The sequence below is a fragment of the Urocitellus parryii genome, chromosome 8, assembly GCF_045843805.1.
Source record: "Urocitellus parryii isolate mUroPar1 chromosome 8, mUroPar1.hap1, whole genome shotgun sequence".
In the NCBI taxonomy this organism is placed as follows: domain Eukaryota; kingdom Metazoa; phylum Chordata; class Mammalia; order Rodentia; family Sciuridae; genus Urocitellus; species Urocitellus parryii.
The window spans coordinates 52954743-52968229 of NC_135538.1; the positions used below are offsets into that span (position 1 = coordinate 52954743).

Sequence of the window (13487 nt, forward strand, 5' to 3'; positions counted from 1 at the left end):
ATACAAACATAAAATTTCAAGACAAGTAGGGCTCAGAAAGCCTAAAACAGTTGCCTAGACTCAGCAGGTTAATGATAGGACTCAACTGAAGTCCAAAAACTCAGTATTCTCTCACCTCCACCAGAGTTTGACTCAAGACAAACAGAGCAAATTCTAGGAAGAGTCTTAGAAGAAAATATGTAATTTTTAATAAAAACATGTTTTGTTGTAAATAATAAACCAGAAAATATTTTCCCATACCTACATAATCTCCTTTTTAATTTTAATTGTAGCAGCAGGCTTATAAACTAGAAACTTAGACCAAAAAAAGAAAATCACATAAAATTATTGGCAAGGCCTAGCACTGTGATCTATCTCTGGCCAAAAAGAAGGGTATAGAGCCAAGCAGAAAAACAGAGCTAAACAGTAACATCTGGAAGGAAGTGTTCTCTTGCCAAGAACCCAAACTACCCCCTGCAGAAGGAACCCACATCTTTCTGGAGCTGTTCGCTGTACCAGTTCTCGGGCTTGGTTGGTGCGAGCCACAGGTTCAGAGCCAGTTGCAGGATGTGTCGCTCCAGCGAGGCGAGGCCACTGGGTGAAGTGAGCCTGCAGGTGCGGCAGGCCTCACTGAACAGGTGCTCCAGGGCTTTGGGGACCAACCCTGCCAGGCTGAGGGAAGGGTGGAACTCCAACAAATAAACGTTTTTCAAATCTGGGCTTAAAGAAGAGGAAAACTGAATGGTAATCTTATGCAACAAAGATATTTGAATTTTAGATTTTTAAAGACCAATGATATAGCTTCTATAGATCCAGAGCATTATAAAGAACTAGGAATCCAGGGGGATCTCAGAGGCCCATCCAGGGTTACATATATGTTCTTTGCTTTAACAGGTACGCTTTAAAAGGGAAAGAAATAGACATGTATTCTAAAAGCTCTAAAAGAAGAAGATTATTGTATGATCCTGGTGCTGTTTTGTGCACGGATAGACCCAGGACTTGGAAGGCTGAGGAAGGAGGATCACTTGAATCCAGGAGTGCAAAAACCAGCGTGGGCTACATAGTGAAAGCCATCTCAAAATAAAATATGTCAAAACTGTCAGCCATTCAGTCATCAATATCTAGTCAGATATCTGAAAACAAAATAAAATTTAAAAATAATTTTCATGGTTATAAGTTTTTCTTTTTCACTTGAATTTTTATCTTCCCCTGCCAAAAAATGTTAATGGACAAAGACAATTTTAAACTTTTTTATTCAACTGCTGGAATTATTCATACTTGTGGCAAGAATGTTATATTTCAGAAACAGAGGCCAGAAACAATAAAATGCTTATCTGTGAGTTATTATTACTTTGGAAATAAAGGCTCTAGTACAAGACATTTACATAGAACCGAAGGACATAAATGTTTTCCTTTAAACTCATGCAAATGGAATTCTCCTTAGTCCTGGATCTTAAGAAAGACAGCCCCCAATCCAGAAAGGATCCTCATCAGACAAGTAACATTTGCATCTGAGATGATTCTGACAGGTTTTAGTATCCATATAACCTTAGCCAAAAATCATTTCCTGAATGGTAGATTCTCACCATAGCAAGCTGTATACACAGCTGGAGTCTCAAGTTCATTACAGTGAAGATATCAGTCCTGAAAAAGTACTAGGGAGAAAAGGCAGAGTTTTGCATCCGAAGCTCCCAGGGCTGTTTCTGAAGAAATGAGGTTAGAACCTCAGCTATTAATTCCCTCGGTACTGTGCCTGTGCCCAAGATGATACCATAGCCCATTATGGCAATTTCTTACATAAACTCTGTCCTTCCTATAGACACCTCCCAGGAGCCTAGGGCTATGCCTGTGCTCACAGCTGTGTCCCCAGGTCCTGGCACACTGCCTGGTGCAACAAGTCTTTGTTGGATGTTGAGAGAAGCTAGACAATTTCTCCACCCATTTGAAGGCAGTGGAGAGACTTTGATCTATGGATACACAGGTCAACTTGTGACTTGACACCCACTTCCCAGTTCCCTTTACCCTCAAAGACTGGAGGGCAGGAAGAGAGAGGGAAGAGTCATAGGGAGGAGGAGACAGAATGTGCACCCTCTCTGAGTAGTCTCAGGAAACTGAACTCTGCCTTAGTGAGTTCACAGTAAATGTTGGCAAGGATGTGGTGGGACTGAAAGTTGATGCAACTACTCTGGAAAGTAGTATGGAGATTCCTCAGGAAACTCGGAATGGATTCACATTTGACCTAGTTATTCCACTCCTTGGTATATACCCAAAGGACTTAAAATCAGCATCCTACAGTGACACAGCCACATCAGTGTTTATAGCAGCTCTATTTATTTATTTATGCATTTATGTATGTATGTATGTATTTGGTCCTCAGTATTGAACTCAGGGGCACTCAACCACTGAGCCACATCCCCAGGGTCTCACTGATTTGCCAAGCACCTCGCCATTGCTGAGGCTGGTTTTGAACTTGCAATCCTCCTGACTCAGCTTCCTGAACTGTTGGGATTACAGGCATGCACCACCGCACCCAGCTATAGCAGCTCAATTTATAATAGCCAAACTATGAAACCAACAATCTAGGTGCCCTTCAACAGATTGATGGATTAAGAAAGTGTGGTATATATACACAATAGAATATTATTCAGCCATAAAGAGGAATGAAATTATGGCATTTACCAGTAAATGGTTGGAACTGAAGCTATCCTGCTAAATGAAATAAGTCAACCCCCAAAATACAAAGGCCAAACGTTCTCTCTGATATTTAGATGTGCTGACATACAATAAGGGAAGGAGGGAAGAATACAAGTTCAGTGGATTAGATAGAGGAGAATGAAGGAAAGGGAGGAGGGGATGAGAAAATAGAAAATATGGTAGAATGAATTGGACATAACTTTCCTATGTTAATATAGGAATATATGACTAGTGTAACTTCACACCATGTACAACTGCAAGAATGGGGAGTTATACTCCATGTGAAAATACATTCTATTGTCATGTATATCTAAAAAGAAGAAATAATTTTTTTAAATGGGGTAAGTTCAGAGGTCTCTGCAGTGACACTTGTTAGAAGAGAAAAATTCCTTTTGAAAAACTTTCAAGCACACCCAAGTCAGATATGTAGGCTTATGTGCATTTCAAAAGCAGCTGCCTTTTCCCAAGGACTTTACAAGGGAATGGTGATTCTGCACCCAGTGATCTGCTTAAATCCCAGCTACCTAGTCTTTATTATTTACAAAGCAAAGGGACATTCAATATTCAAGGGAATACCTCTTCTGTGGCTTTTATTTTATTTTAATTTTTTTCTTTTATTTTTTTATTGGTTGTTCAAAACATTACAAAGCTCATGACATATCATCTTTCATACATTTGATTCAAGTGAGTCATGAACTCCCATTTTTACCCCAAATACAAATTGCAGAATCACATCAGTTACACATTCACATTTTTACATAATGCCATATTAGTGACTGTTGTATTCTGCTGCCTTTCCTATCCCCTACTATCCCCCCTTCCCTCCCCTCCCCTCCCATCTTCCCTCTCTACCTAATCTGATGTTCAGTTCTCTCCCTTGTTTTCCCCCCCTTTCCCCTCACAACCTCTTATATGTGATTTCATATAAAGTTGAGGGTTTCCTTCCGTTTCCATGCAATTTCCCTTCTCTCTCCCTTTCCCTCCCACCACTCGCCTCTGTTTTATGTTAATCTTTTCCTCATGCTCTTCCTCCCTGCTCAGTTCTTAGTTGCTCTCCTTAAATCAAAGAAGACATTTGGCATTTATTTTTTAAGGATTGGCTAGCTTTACTTAGCATAATCTGCTCTAATGCCATCCATTTCCCTGCAAATTCCATGATTTTGTCATTTTTTAGTGCTGTGTAATACTCCATTGTGTATAAATGCCACATTTTTTTTTTATCCATTCATCTACTGAAGGGCATCTAGGTTGGTTCCACAGTCTAGCTATTGTGAATTGTGCTGCTATGATCATTGATGTGACAGTATCCCTATAGTACGCTCTTTTAAGGTCCTCAGGGAATAGTCCGAGAAGGGCGATAGCTGGGTCAAATGGTGGTTCCATTCCCAGCTTTCCCAAGAATCTCCATACTGCTTTCCATATTGGCTGCACCAATTTGCAGTCCCACCAGCAATGTACAAGTGTACCCTTTTCCCCACATCCTCGCCAGCACTTATTGTTGTTTGACTTCATAATGGCTGCCAATCTTACTGGAGTGAGATGGTATCTTAGGGTGGTTTTGATTTGCATTTCTCTGCTTCTGTGGCTTTTATACATATATTTCTCATCTCCTCAAATACCTGAGAGGTGCTTCCTAGAGGAGTAGATTTAACATTATGCCCTTCATTAATCTACATTAAATGTAAAGACAACACCAACTTACCAGCTGTTGTTGATGGAAATAAGTTGCTTACAAATGATGTTAAGGGGAAGTCCGAATTTTTTTCGATCATCTGGATGATCATCTCGCCAGAGCCTCTGGACATACTCCCGCTGGCGTTCCATCTAAAATGTAGCGTAAATCGCCACAATGAGAAGAGTTAGACTTTCCTGTGGATGTGAGTTATGAGCCTTCACAGGAGAAGAACATCATCCTTTTGTGTCTCTTTATCATTTGACTAATTTTCATCCTGACATTATGAAGACTCATTGCAATGAGACATACTGGTCTCTCTGTCCAAGCCAAGGAAAGCACAGGCAACCATGGTTCAGAGGCAAAAGAAAAACTTCTTTAGGTCAAATATTTCACAATTTGGAAAAAATTCTACCCTTTGTTTCCTGCTTGCTTCATGCCCAGCTTTTCCCTAGAGGATGTACAATGGGATCATATCTTTCGGTGTCCTAAAAATAGTCACAGAAATTTTAAATAGACACCATATTATATGTCTTGAAAAAGATGTATCATTAGTTATTTCTGTATTGATAAGCTCTATGATCTCATGAAAACTGAGGCACCCAATTAACAGTAAATAGGATTGAAGACCACCCTGTAAGACCCTAATTATGCCAGGCATTTTGGATCTGCCTATAATCCCAGTGACTAGGGAGGCTGAGGCAGAAGGATGGAAAGTTTGAAGCCAGCCTGGGCAATTTAATGAGGCCTTAAGCAACTTAGCAAGACTGGGTCCCTCCATGCAAAAAAAAAGAAGGCAGGATTGGGAATGAAGCTTAGTGTTAGAGTGCTGCTGGTTTCATCCCTGGTATCGCAAAAAACAAAAAAATTAAAAACCTGAGTTATGCTCGGAATTCAGCAATGCAAATGAGCTTACAAACAAACGTGCTAGAAAGCCCAGATTCTGCACCAGCAATGAAAGGAAAACATTATCTTCTGGTTCATGTTTTCCATCTTCCCTTTTCATATGCAATATTTAAAACCCTACTCACGTGATGGTTGAGGATGCCCTTTATTAGCTGCAGGTGAAGCCTCAGGCAGGTGCATTCATCTTGGTAGGCCTTAATGAAGTAAGGGTGGCCAAGATCAAATTTGGGGCGCCGATGCATAATGTCAGTCATCGCTTGTGCTAAGGCAAACCTTTCCTCAGGGTCCAACGTGTGCTGGTAGGCTTCAAAGTAACTATCAAGAAGCTAAAAACAGGTGGACAGTCAGGAAAGAGCAGAAGACCCCTAGGGGCCAGCAAGAGGGGAATCTCCTCCTGGGACTTTGGCAAGTCCCAGGGCCTCAGGAGGAGAGACACAGCTTTGAACATAGGAATAGCCTGTGGCCCTGGTGTGGGCAGATGCAGCATCAACACAAGCCGGTGTAGTGAGTAAATCTGTAAACCAAGTCAGGGAAGAAAGGGAAAGAACACACGCTCCCCTTGCCCTCTGATACCAGGGATTGAACTCAGGGAAGCTTAACCATTGAGCCACATCCCCAAAACCTTTTATTTTTTATTTTGAAACAGGGTCTTGCTAAGTTGCTTAAGGCTTCATTAAGTTGCTGAGTCTGGCTTTGAATTTTCCATCCTCCTGACTCAGCTTCCCAAGTTGCTGGGATTACAAGCATGCACCACCACGCCCGTCAGAACACATGCTTTGAACCAGTGGACTTCAACCTTTTGCTTCTGTCCCTTCCTCCCCTGATTTCCACAAATAAAAGGGGGCAGGTTATATATTTAACAAAATAATTCTGCAATAATTGTAAGCTCCAATAAGACAATGTGTCCTAAGGTCCTTCACCAAATGTTTACCACTCCTAGAAGCCTACCTGTCTGTCTGTCTGTCTTTTTTTCTTTCTTCTCTTCCTTCCTTTCTGATACTGGGGATTGAACCTGGGGCACTTTACTACTGAGCCACATCTCCAGTCCTTGGTGTTTTTGTTTTGTTTTCTTTTATTTTGAGACAGGGTCTTTCTAAGTTGCTCAGGCTGGCCTCAAACTTATGATCCTCAGGCTTCAGCCTCCCTAGTTGCTGGATGACAGGGGTGCACCACTGCTCCTGGCCTCTTGTCTAGTTTCATCTTCATAATTCATTGCTCTTGTTAAAATGGTATAGAAGTCCTCCAGCTGTTTATTTGAGTTTTCACTTCTTTTTTCAGAAGGCCTCCATGTGCAGACACAGTGTGATTTTCAGGGCCCAGGCACTGACTATAAGAGGGGAGAGGAGAAAGTGTTTCCTCCACCATGTTGGGGAGTTCAACATTCTGGAATGAACAGCCCACCAGGAATCCAAGCGTTCTCTATTAAGAGATGCCCAGTGTCTGAGGACTCAGTGCCCAGGCTCAAGTAGGGACAGCCTGAGGTACTTTATTTAGTGCCTGATTTTAGGAAATACTTTTTTGGGAAATATTAATCTAAGGAACTTTGGATCAGCCTTGATATGAAAAGGAAAGCTCCAAAGGAGACTAAAAACCCAGGTCATGGAAGGCACTCCACTTGCTGGAAACCCTCATATTACAAGTGTACAGAAAAAAAAAATGAAGGAAAATAATCCCCTTGACTTTAGGTGAGTTCAGGGAAAAATGAATGAAGCAGTGTAACGACCTAAATGACCTTGCTCCATGAACCTCAGATCAACCCTAGAATAATATTCAATTATTAAACAGCAGAAGGAAAAACAGAAATGAAGGGAGAATGACTTGATGGAGTAAGAAGGGTGTCACCCAGTCGCCCCAGGAGAGGATTAGGAAAGAAACAATGACTTGTCTAATTCATTCTGGACTAACCTGAACCCTTCTGGCTGGGTCAGGTCAATCCCAGGAGCTGGTTTAAATAGTATTGATACTTCCTTGACCTGATTTTTGGACAAAGAGCCCAGTTGTTTGGTTATTTGGCAGGAGATGCTCATAAGGAATTGTGGGGAAAGCTCTTGCTGGTGATTTTAATCTGGTGAAACCAGCTTGCTGAGGCCCACACTAATTGCACGCCATTGCTATTGATAAGGTTGTCAGATTTAGTAAATAAAAATATACAGTCAAATTTGAATTTCAGATAAATAATAAATACTTTTTTTTAGTATAAGTATGTGCCAAATATTGCAGTATCTCATCTGATAGCCTTAGTTGTTTAAATTGATAAGTCTTCAAATTTTGAACAGCCTTGAGAAGTTCTCAGATGGATCCTTGTATAATTTTAGTATGAATTTTTTCTCAATAGGGGTGGGACATGATTTTTTTTTTCCTCATAGGTTCTATTTATTATCTGTTTGCTAACTGGCCCATTTCCATTTAAATCTGGGATGGTATTTGTCTAAGAAGTCTTCCCAGCCTGTCAAATGTCACCTGTGTGTGTCAAGGGCCAACTTACTGGCAAAATAATATGCTGTACACACTGATAGTAGGCATCAAATATTAGAGAAAAATAAGAAATGGACAAAATGAATAAACTGAACCCTTCCTGCATTTATATTATTTTTATTTCAAACTTTTTTTTTCCTTTGTGAGATTTTAAAAAAAGTTTTAAATGTGTTTTAGGTCAACTGAAAGTGCCAAAACAGAAAACCAATGCTAGGTTCAACTTATCACAGAATTCTTTTTTTTTTTTTTCTCTTCAAAAGAATAATGCATGAAAATCTTTCAAGTGCTGCATATGCTAATTCAAATTATCCTCTGAGTGTATCTTTGGGGGACTATCGAGAGAATTAGCAGAAGATAGCATCACTTAGGAGCTAGTGCAGCAGTTTGGCTTCTCTGTGCCTTTTAATCCACTTCAATTGACACCCGTTTTAATATGATGAATCTTCATACATAAAATGGTCATTTTAAGGGTTTTAAATAACCCAATATGTTCAAGCAATTCGTAAGTAGTGACACCAATATACTTAACAATCAAAAACAGCTGGGGAAACTTGGCAGTGGAATCAGTACTGGGGGGAGCCAATTGTATTCAAGATAGAAATCTGGCTTAGCCATTGAAAATGGGCCCTTTGGACAGAATCTCTGGCATGGAGGCCATATTTTATAGTGTTGGCACAGATAACTCAGTTTCTATGGTGAACTTATTCTCAGGGTAGAAAGGAGGGAGATATGTTCAACAATTGTTTTAAATTAAAATAGTTTCATTTATTCTAGAAAGAACTAGTGAATAGCCCTGAGAGCTTAGCACAGAATGCACTTTAGGTAAAAGTGTGGAGACGGCTTGTTTTTCTGTCCTCTCTGCCCTTCTCTTCTTCTATTGCCTTTGATTTCAATTAGGTCAAAAGGAATAGAAAGGGAAGGTGGGAGAGAAGAGCAAAGGAAGGGGGTGGGGCAGTTAAAATGCAGGCCTAGACCAAGACACTTGGGGAGGTTAGGAGTTCTGTCCTGTTTACATTTAATACCACCTTTCTAATTACTGCCCTATGAATCTAAATTTCTCATTGACTTAGTTGATCAACATAATGTTCTAATTGGCAGTTAATGACTGCAGACTAACTCGTACAAAGATAACAAAGTGTTATCTTTGAAAACAAGAACATTTTTCCCCCCAAGGCTCAAGACTTGCACCAGCCAGTTGTTTATAAAATAAAAATAAAAATCTGGTGACTTTCATCTCCACAAGTAACAGAGCAAAAGAGTAGGTGAAATGGTGAACTATTCTACTAGAAAAACAATTCAAAGAAAACACCCCACTTCCCTATCTTCAGACCACATCAAAGTGTACTGCAGTCTGGCTTCCACCCCCATAGCTCTTCCGAAAGAGTCCCCGAGTGCTGACTCATTGCTGGTTTTGAGGTGCCATCTTTCTCAATGGGCCCCTGGGCTCCACACCAGCAACCATCCCCTCCTAAGTAAAACTCTTTGTTCTGCTGGTTCTACCATTTCTTCCCTGCTTTTCTCCAATCTATTTGGCTACTCCTTGTTCCATGAATTTCCCCTTGAATGTACTACTCGGGGACTCATGCAGACCACTCTAGCTTTTCCTGCTTGTAGGGGTTTATTACTGGGGTTCAACTGCCACATTCACACCCCCAACTCACAACTGCTATTGAACTTCAAACCTATAGCTCCCCACAGGGCTGGGGTTCTAACTCAGTGGTAGAGCACTTGCCTAGCATGTGAGAAGCCCTGAGTTAGCTCCCCAGTACCACAAAAGAAAAAAAAAACAACAGTCTAGTCTATGGCTCCCCACAAAACACTCACACCTGGGTTTTAGCAAACCCCTCTCAAATGCCTTGTGTCCTACTCAATATTATCTTCTCCTTTAAAACCATCCTCCTTTCTCCTGTGTCCTGCTTAAGTTAAGAACCTACTCCCTGACCCCAAGGAAGTCCTAAAACCCACCCTTACTCCTCACTCAGACCCAGTCTTCAAATTCTGCCATTTCCACGTCAAAGTTTTCTCATGTCTGCTGCTCCATTCTGTTCTCACTGCTGCATCCTCAGTAGAGGGCCTCCTCCTAATTCTTTTTTTTATGTAAAATTTTTTATTTATATATGACAACAGAATACATTACAATTCTTATTACATATATAGAGCACGATTTTTTTTACATCTCTGGTTCTATACATAGTATATTCACACCAATTCATGTCTTCATACATGTTCTTTGGATAGTAATGATCATCACATTCCACCATCATTTCTAACCCCATGCCCACTCCCTTCCCCTCCCACCCCTCTCTGCCCCATCTAGAGTTCCTCTATTCCTCCCATGCTCCCTCTCCCTAACCCACTACGAATCAGCCTCCTTATATCAGAGGAAACATTCGGCATTTGGTTTTTTGGGATTGGCTAACTTCACTTAGCATTATCTTCCCCAAGGCCATCCATTTACTTGCAAATGCCATGATTTTATTCTCTTTTATTGCTGAGTAATATTCCATTGTGTATATATGCCACATTTTTTAATCCATTCACCTATTGAAGGGCTTCTATATTGGTTCCACTGTTTAGCTATTGTAAATTGTGCTTCTATAAACATTGATGTGGCTGTGTCCCTGGAGTATGCTGTTTTTAAGTCCTTTGGGTATAGACCGAGGAGAGGGATAGCTGGGCCAAACGGTGGTTCCATTCCCAATTTTCTAAGAAATCTCCATACTGCTTTCCATATTGGCTGCAACAATTTGCAGTCCCACCAGCAGTGTATGAGTGTACTTTTTGCCCACATCCTCGCCAATACTTAATGTTGTTTGTATACATAATAGCTGCCATTCTGACTGGAGTGAGATGAAATCTTAGAGTAGTTTTAATTTGCATTTCTCTAATCACTAGTGATGAACAACATTTTTTCATGTATTTGTTAATTGATTGTACATCATCTGAGAAGTGTCTCTTCGGATCCTTGATCCCTTTATTGATTGGGTTATTTGTTTTTTTGGTGTTTAGCTTTTTGAGTTCTTTATGTACCCTAGTGATTAGTGCTCTATCTGATGTGTGAGGGGGAAAGATTTGCTCCCAAGATGTAGGCTCTCTATTCACCTCACAGATTGTTTCCTTTCCTGAGAAGAAACTTTTTAGTTTGAGTCCATCCCACTTATTGATTCTTGATTTTAATTCTTGTGCCACACCTCCTCCTAATTCTTTAGATCACCATTGTAATAATTTTATTTCCCCCCAAGGACTTTCTATTCCTGTCATGAACAAAGCATGATCATGCTGTCAGCTTTGGAAGTTCATCATTGATGGCTCTTCTTTGCTTTTATGATAAACTTTTATTTTATTTTTTGTACTGGGGATTGAACCCAGGGGCACATGACTACTGAGCTACATCCCCAGCCCTTTTTATTTTTATTTTGTGACAGGGTCTTGCTAAATTGCTAGGCTGGCCTCAACTTGCCATCTTCTTGTCTCAGCCTCCTAAATCACTGGGATTAGAGGGGTGAGCCACTATGCTTGCCTTAAACTTTAAAATGGCATGACTCTCAGGCTCTTCACAGTCTGTACCCAAAGCATGTTTAGAAGGTTTGCCAACGTGCCATAGCATTCTACCTTGGGTTCTAATGAGCCAATCCCACGTAAAAACTCCGTGGCATTGTAAGTGCTGTTTCATCTGCTGAAGAATCTTTTTTTATTTTTTCTTCTGCTGGACAACATCTTATTCATAATTTAGTAATAAGGTTAAATGTCTATTCTTCTGGGAAGACTTCCTAGCATTTCCTCCATTCTGACAGCCACCAGGTAAGATAGATCTCTCCCTCTAATTGGGGCCCCGCTGTTACATGTCCTTAATGCCATGAACAGTATCTGGCAGAGTAAAAACAATGTTTGAAGGATAAACTCCTAACAATTGGTGATTATCAAAAGAACTATTAATTCAAGCTAAGGACACAAATGAAGAGCAGAACATCTTCAGTATTCCATTTATTATTGAGATAGGAGCCATTAATGATATGGTTAATGGTTTAGTAGCTTGCTATTTCACTGCTTTAAACTCCACCCCAGAACTTAATGCACTCAGCACTCCTTGCCCAATGGCAGTCACCCACCCTCAAGTGGCATATACTTCTAAAGGCCACGATTGGGTCAGTTAGTTTATCTTGTGTTTAGCAAAGTGAGCTAGTCCCTATGACTAGATAATGAGTGTTAGAGGAATCATCATTCATTCTCACTAAAAATATACATATTACTAGAAAGACCTAAATTATAAAGGCTTCTAACAAATTATGCCTTAAGATAAAGTGCTCTTGCCTGGCACAATGGTGCAGGACTATAATCCCAGAGGTTCAGGGAGGCTTAGACAGGAGGATTGTGAGTTCAAAGCCAGCCTCAGCAAAATCAAGGCACTAAGCAACTCAGTGAAACCCTGTCTCTAAATAGAATACAAAAGGGCTGGGTATGTGGCTCAGTGGTTGAGTGCTCCTAAATTCAATCCCTGGTACCAAAAAAAAAAAAAAAAAAAAAAGATAGTATTCTGCACATTTTATTTTTGTGACAAAGAACCAAAGAAAATTTTACTGCCCATATTTTTATAATTCGCTGAGATTATTTACATAAAAATATTTGCTTTATTGAAAACTTGACTAAAAGTCCCAGTAGGTTCAGAAGAAGAAGGAAAAGGGAGACAGGAGAGAGGAGGAAGGGAAGGAGGAAGGGAGGGAAGAAGGAAGAAAAGAGAGAGGGAGGGAAAAAAACTGAGTTTTATAAGAATGATTTTTAACAGATGCTTTATTTTGGGGAAAAATACCTGACGTTTGTTTTCTAGGAGAGCTGCTTCCCATGTCCATATGTCATACAGAACAGCAAATCTGTCCACACTTGCATGGGTCCATCTCCAGTCCTGGCCACTCTTTGACTTGCTGCCCTCTTTGTGACCTGAGAGAGCGGGTGGGAATGATTAGAACGAGGACTTTCAAAGAAGCTGTTTCTATTAGAAGTGCGCTTTTGGATTACCAGCTGCCTCGCAGAACTGGTCATACTGAACTAGTCATTGGGATTCTTAAAAAGGAGCTAAAGAACCATTGGCAAAGATGAGGCCCTGAAGTCAGACTTGTTGACTTCTAATTTGACAGAAGCTTTGAGTTTTACTTTCTGATTTTAAAGAGTAATTTTAGAAATAGAAAAAAAACACAAAATTCATGATAATGAATTTTTATATTATATATAACTGAGCATATTTAATATATATGCTCAGTTATATATATTAAAGGCAGAACATACATTTATCCTTTTCTAAAGACTTGGTGATTAACAAATTCAGTTTAATGTGCTGTTCCCGTTAATTAATGTTAGCTAAATCAAAAACTTTCAGGGAGTATTTTCAAGGTATTCCTTAATTATGTTAACTACTAACTTAGGTCCATAAAGTTAATTATTGTCATTATTGAGCTAAAATATTTACACTATGTCGATGTTAGTTTTCACTACCAGTATTGTTATTGCTTTAAAATTTTAAGTGGCCTCATTCAGGAGAAATGTTAGAAGGTAAGAAATTTTCAGTGCTGAAGTCTAAATTGAATAGTTGTCGAGTATATATATGATAGGTACTTAGCAAGATAAAGACTTTGATCAGGAATTTCTCTAAGACCTGTTGGGAAATCACTTCATAATTGGTGACTATACACTTCAAAGCTCAGTTGAAAGATACCCATGGGTAAATGACTACTGACTAAGTGTTTCGATCAAATTAAATTTTTAGCAG

General features: G+C 39.8%; 1 protein-coding gene across 1 annotated transcript in view; it reads right to left on the reverse strand.

The window, feature by feature from the left end:
- LOC113183360 (uncharacterized) overlaps positions 1–13487 on the reverse strand; it is a 137263-nt gene that overhangs the window by 81836 nt on the left and 41940 nt on the right. The window contains exons 13-16 of the mRNA XM_077801484.1: positions 12534–12661; positions 5377–5577; positions 4376–4497; positions 471–699 (exon numbers count right to left, since the gene is read on the reverse strand). Of these exons, the coding sequence (XP_077657610.1) occupies positions 471–699; positions 4376–4497; positions 5377–5577; positions 12534–12661 (680 nt within the window). The remainder of the gene's footprint in view (positions 1–470; positions 700–4375; positions 4498–5376; positions 5578–12533; positions 12662–13487) is intronic.